The sequence below is a fragment of the Meleagris gallopavo genome, chromosome 17 (assembly GCF_000146605.3).
Source record: "Meleagris gallopavo isolate NT-WF06-2002-E0010 breed Aviagen turkey brand Nicholas breeding stock chromosome 17, Turkey_5.1, whole genome shotgun sequence".
In the NCBI taxonomy this organism is placed as follows: Eukaryota; Metazoa; Chordata; class Aves; order Galliformes; family Phasianidae; genus Meleagris; species Meleagris gallopavo.
The window spans coordinates 6,941,463-6,947,045 of record NC_015027.2 but is presented as its reverse complement, the minus strand read 5'-3'; the positions used below and the strand labels follow the sequence as shown (position 1 = coordinate 6,947,045).

General features: G+C 48.8%; 1 protein-coding gene across 1 annotated transcript; it reads left to right on the top strand.

Annotated features, from left to right (window-relative positions):
- Positions 1–158: 158 nt before the first annotated feature.
- On the top strand, positions 159–4,578 carry UNC119B (unc-119 lipid binding chaperone B; the record flags this gene model as incomplete). Its single annotated transcript, XM_010720370.3, has 4 exons — positions 159–297; positions 725–836; positions 1,070–1,242; positions 2,091–4,578. Coding segments are annotated over 4 exons (537 nt in total), but the record flags the coding sequence as incomplete, so codon positions are not given.
- Between the last annotated feature and the right edge of the window lie 1,005 nt (positions 4,579–5,583).

The window sequence follows — 5,583 nt, the reverse complement described above, 5'->3', positions numbered from 1 at the left end:
CCCCCCCCGGGACGCCGCGCTCCGTTTTCCTGTCCCCACCCTTCCCTTCTCGCTCTGCACACCCGCGGTGTGCTTTCGTGCCTTCCTCTCGCATCTTAGGGGCCGGGGATGATCAGAAATATTAATGAGTCCTTTGTAGTCGCTCCGAGATCTTTTGAAACGTTCCTCCGTGTTTTCTTCCAGATTATTTGTGCAAACCCGAGGATAACATTTATAACATCGACTTCACCAGGTTCAAGATCCGAGACCTGGAGACGGGGACGGTGCTGTTTGAAATCGCCAAGCCGTCGGCAGCAGGTGTGCGGTGCTGGGCTGCGGGGCAGGGCTGTGCACAGCCAGCTGACGGCTCCTACAGCATCCCGGGGACTGAGTCCTTCCCAGAGCACGGGGCTGAGTTTACCTCTGATGGGAAACTTCCAGGTTATGCCATAAAAATGTGAATATAGCGCGATGGGGGTATACTGTCAGCTGCAGAGCTTCCCTTGCTAGTGGCAGGTCGTCTTTCTTGGATATCTGGTGAGGCTGAAGATGGTTGTGGCACCAGGGCCACTGAGGCTGGGCTGGCTGTTAGCAGATCTCTTTATTTCTTAGTGCTGCTATGACTGTGTGACCAATTCCTTCTCATTCCATGCCCAACTAATTGTAGGCCTGTCCTATCCACCACCCAGTATTACCTTACACGTGTGCTGTTGGCAGAATAATTCAGTGCTGGTGCATTTTCTAGAGCAAGACAACGAGGATGAAGATGACAGCAGTGAACTGGACAGCAGTGCGGGCCGCTTTGTTCGTTACCAGTTCACCCCAGCATTTCTTCGTCTTCGGACTGTTGGTGCAACGTGAGTATGTGTTCACAGAAGTCTGAGCGGAAAATCAGATGTTTATGTGGTGCCACTGAGCAGCTTATAGCTAGAATCAAGGACTTGAGAGACCTCATCGTACACTAACAATATAAAGTATTTTTCTGGAACGGTCCATTGGGTTCTTGTGTAGTTTCAGGTCTAAGGCTCTGTTCTTTGCAGTAGGAAGAGAAAGCTTTCTTACCTGTTTTTTTCCTACTTTTTTCTTACAGAGTGGAATTTACAGTGGGAGAAAAGCCAGTGTCAAACTTCCGAATGATTGAGAGGCATTACTTCAGAGATCGCTTGCTGAAGAACTTTGACTTTGATTTTGGCTTCTGCATTCCCAGTAGCAGGAACACATGTGAGCACATCTACGAGTTCCCTCAGCTCTCAGAAGATCTCAGTAAGTATTTTCTTTCTGCAGCAAGCTGTATGTATATGCTCATTTTCTCTCTCTCTCTACTTGTGCAAAAAGTTGTGACGGGGATGGAGGGATGGAATTAAGCTGATTGAAGATGTGTTTAATCCCAAGTCACAGACTTGTGCTGCAGATTATCCACTTTAGAAATGAAAGCCTAAGGCAGCCTGCATTGTCAAGTCACAGGCTTCAAGAAGAGCTGCACAGTGATGGGGCTGTCATCCCCAGTGCCTAACAGTGCAGTGCAGAAGTTAACAAAACCCTGGAAAAGGGTTCTCTTAGCAGTCACACGTCTGTTTTCAGCACTTGCTTTTTAGGTCTTGAGCCTCTAGCTTTGAAGCAGAACAGGTTTTTCTCTTGAGAGGTGTGTTTTTGAGCCTACCAAGATCTCTGCAAATACGCATTGCGCAGGATATGTTTGCCCTGGGGGTGGATTGAGCAGAGCACATGGGCCCTCCTGTGTGGCTGCTTGAGTGCTGGGTTTGTACCTCACCTGTATAGCAGTGGAGAGTGCAGCTGCTTTCTTTTATTTACAGGTTGCAGCCTCTCTGCTTTCAGACAATGATTTCTGCTTTGCTCTAGTGGTGGCTCTGACTGTTTCTGTGTCTTATGTGAGATTGCTCCACCTCTGTTTTTGACAGTGCCCAGTGAATAGGAAGAATAGGTAGGGCATGCCAGAGCTTTTAATGTGTGCCCAGCCGATCTGTTTGCTTCTCTTGGATAGGGCAGAGCATCAGCCTGGTGCATCCCACTGAATTTCCTTTTTGTTCTGACTGCACTGCCCAGCAGAGTGTGACAGGCTTCCGAATGTAATCGAGCTTTCTCTTTCACAGTCCGTCTGATGGTTGAAAACCCATACGAGACCCGCTCAGACAGCTTTTACTTTGTGGACAACAAGTTGATAATGCACAACAAGGCCGATTATGCTTACAATGGAGGACAGTAATCATGATATGGCTGCTGGAAGCTGTGCTGCCATTAACCATTCCAGATGTCCAGGACTGGACTGGACTTGCTCTCTCATGCAACAAGGCTTCCTGTCAAACCTTTTCTTCTTGCATGAGGCTGAGCACATGAAGCAAAGAAGACAGCTCGCAAAACTAAAGGAAATCTCCCTGCAACGCTTCACTATCCAACACCCATAACATATCCAGCCTCTGTCATTCTCCATTTCTGGATACCTTTTGGTACCCTGGTTAGGTTATGGATCAGAGGCACTGTTTGAAAATTATTGCTGTTACAATTTTTATAGCTTAGGTTGCACTTCTAGTGCTCCCGATGTTTCACCTATTGGGTGACTACCCTCTTCCAAGAGGTCAAATTATTTGGGTAAGCTATTTCTTAGCAGGAAAATTTGCTGCCTTCAGGTAGCCAATGACATCTGAGAAGCAGATCTCTTCTTCAGTTGGATAGATCATCTCTTTGGTGCCTAGTGGCTTAGTTTGTAGCATGGGTGAGATAGCTTTTTAGGGTACATTCCAGTATTCTCCAGTGGGAAAGATAAAATAAGAGACTAATTCAGCTTCTGTGCAGGAATCTTCTCTTTCCCCTCCAGGGATTTGAGCTGCTCTTGGGAATGGCTTGATCTGTGTTTTACCAGAGATATCGCTGGAGGTACGCAATAGGAGAAAAAGGGACCTTACCCAGGTTGATCATTTAGTCGTTCCAATAGCATTTCTGTTTGAGCTTATTCAAGCAGATTGCTGAATTTTGGAGCTCAAGGGTCAACCTTGGAGCTGAAGTTAATCTCAGTGTGTTTATCATTCCTCATTTCTACTGCTCCCCTTTGTGTAGGATTTTTGGCTTTTGCTACGGAATGTATTGGTTTTGAACTGACAGCATATTGTCAGCCTAGTTGGGGTGGAGGAGGGATTTCAGTCTGGTGAGGTGTAGAGGAAGAAGGGAGAATGTGGAAAAATCACTTGAAAAACATGTAAGGAGCAAAGCTTCCTAGGCTTCTATCTCTGTATACATCATAATGTTTTAAACCTGACTGTCAGAGGTGCTGGAAGGAGAGATGGTGGTGTCACCAGCTCACTTGCTTTCTTTCAGTTGAGGTACTAGCAGCTAAAACCTTCCCAGGTCAAATTATTCAGTGTTACAGAGTGGGATTCTTAATGACCAAACTGTGAGAATTAATATGATTCTTCTTAATTGTTTGAGATCCTATCACTGCTTTGTATCCTTAGTTGCTTATTTATGTTTCAGGAAGTTCTTCTGCTGAGTTAGTTTCTGCCAGACCAAAGGGTGTCTTTTGCAGCAGCGTTTTGGATCTGGCAACAGGAAATAGCACCATGCCCTGGGAAGTGGAGGACCCCATCCTTCCAGCAGCCGTGCTGGTGTCCAGCTCTGACCATGCAGAATCTCAGCTAGGAAAACCCTTTCCTGTGTATTTGGCTGGCTCAAGATGATGATGGTTTGCATCCCCTCCCTGAGCTGAGCAGCCACCTCTGCTGCACGTGGGAGCTAAGTTGTGTCTGGGCTGGAGACTTTGGCTAGTGTTAGTTCTGCTTGCTCGCCTAGAGAGCTGAGAACCAACTCCTACACCGAATCATACTGTATCTGCTGAGATTATGCCTCAGCAGGATTAAATGAGGTGGGCATCACAGCCTTTTAATGCGCAGATAGCAATAGGAAGCCTTCACCTTGCAGATTAACGACGTAAATTTGGTGCAGAGGATCGGCAGGGTGACGAGGTAAGCAGTGAGAGTATGTGGGGTGGCAGTCCTGAAAGAATCTCCAGCTCTTGGAAAGGATTTTAATTACGATGAACCACAACAAATGACTTGTTCGGGTGGAGTATTAATCATGAGCAACCACAACAAATGTCTCGGGAATGCGGAGGGGCGAGGTGTGTGTGGCTGAAAGATGAAGGGCAGTTCTGCTCCATTCGATCCCTTCCAGCATCTCCGCGGGCACTTGGGCAATCTCATTAGTTGTTTCAGAATTAGCAAAGCTGCTCGTGAGGTGGAGCTCAAGCTGCCTCTTGCAGTGACTGCCTTCAGATGGCCCCGTGCTGTGCTGGCAAGGGGAAATTCTGTTGTGCTGCAGGAATGGGCGGTGCTTGCAACAAGGCAGAGCAGCCTGGGAGTGCGTTTTCCATCCTGGAGCACTGTGAGATACTCAGGGTCAGGTCAGAAGAGGCTGCCAGGTGTTTCCAGGACGTTGTAGCATACTGAGGTGAATTTATATGTAGTATAAATCCAGGTGCCTTTTAACGTTCCTTTTACCTTTCTGTATGAAGCAACCTCCTGCTTTTCTTACGAATGTGACGATTCTCGTCTGTTTTCTATATCACTGAGTAAAGATACTTAAAATGGAGACAGACCGTTGCCAGAGGAGCGGTGAAGACTGAGCCAGGGGACAACACAGCTGTGCAGGTCGGGTGCTCACGGGGCACTGGGTGCCATCTGACTGCTGCCCTGAGAAGCAGAGAGCACTGCTGGGTGTGAGTGAGTTCAGGGCCTGTAGGAAAGGGGATTTCTGTCTGAAGCAGTCATTACCTCAGCCAGCAGTGATGAGGAAAAAGCATTGAGGCAGTGCTTCTCCATTTATGAATGTATCATCTATTCAGCAATAAGTAAAGGAAGACCAAAGGAAAGCTGGGGGTTGTGCGGGCAGTGCTGGCACCCCTCAGCTCCCGTAGGTATCTGTTTGCTTGGCTAAGTTAGAAGGCCTTTGCCCACAAACATGCTGCAGGAAAAAAAGTCCCTTAAAAAAGGCACCCCAGCACTAAAAAAGCTGATTGTAACCACAAAGTCAGCGATTTCCAACCACATCCTCATGGCAGGGATGGTGTCTTTGGTAAACGTGACTGTATGGAGCATCATCCTTCAGTTTGGTGTGATGTGGTGCTGTAAGGACGGATCAGAGCTGCTCGCAGGGGAGATGGGAGAGAGGATGGGATCTGATCTGTGAGCTGAGTGCAGTCCCAGCAGGCACAGTGTGTGTGTAAGGGCACACAGCAGGGCTGGGAGAAGAGCTGGGATTGTGGCGTGCTCTGTGATAACAGCACAGGGGCCAACAGCGATCCTCCAGCAGCACGGGGACCAATGCTGATCCTCCAGCAGCACAGAGACCAGCATCACTTCTACAGCAGCACGGGGTGCAGCGCTGAGCCCACACCGAACCTCTCCAGTATTGCCCTGTGAAGACCGGCTTCTCTCCACACTCCGGGGCTGCGGACTCCCGACAGCCGTCCCACGGCCACACGGGCTGCTCCTACTGACGTCCGTCTGTCCCCGTCCTCCGCCCTCTGAGCAGCGTCTTCCTCCGCGCTGCCCCGTGCCGCGCTGCCCTCTGGTGCTCGGTGCCGCCCGTCGCGGA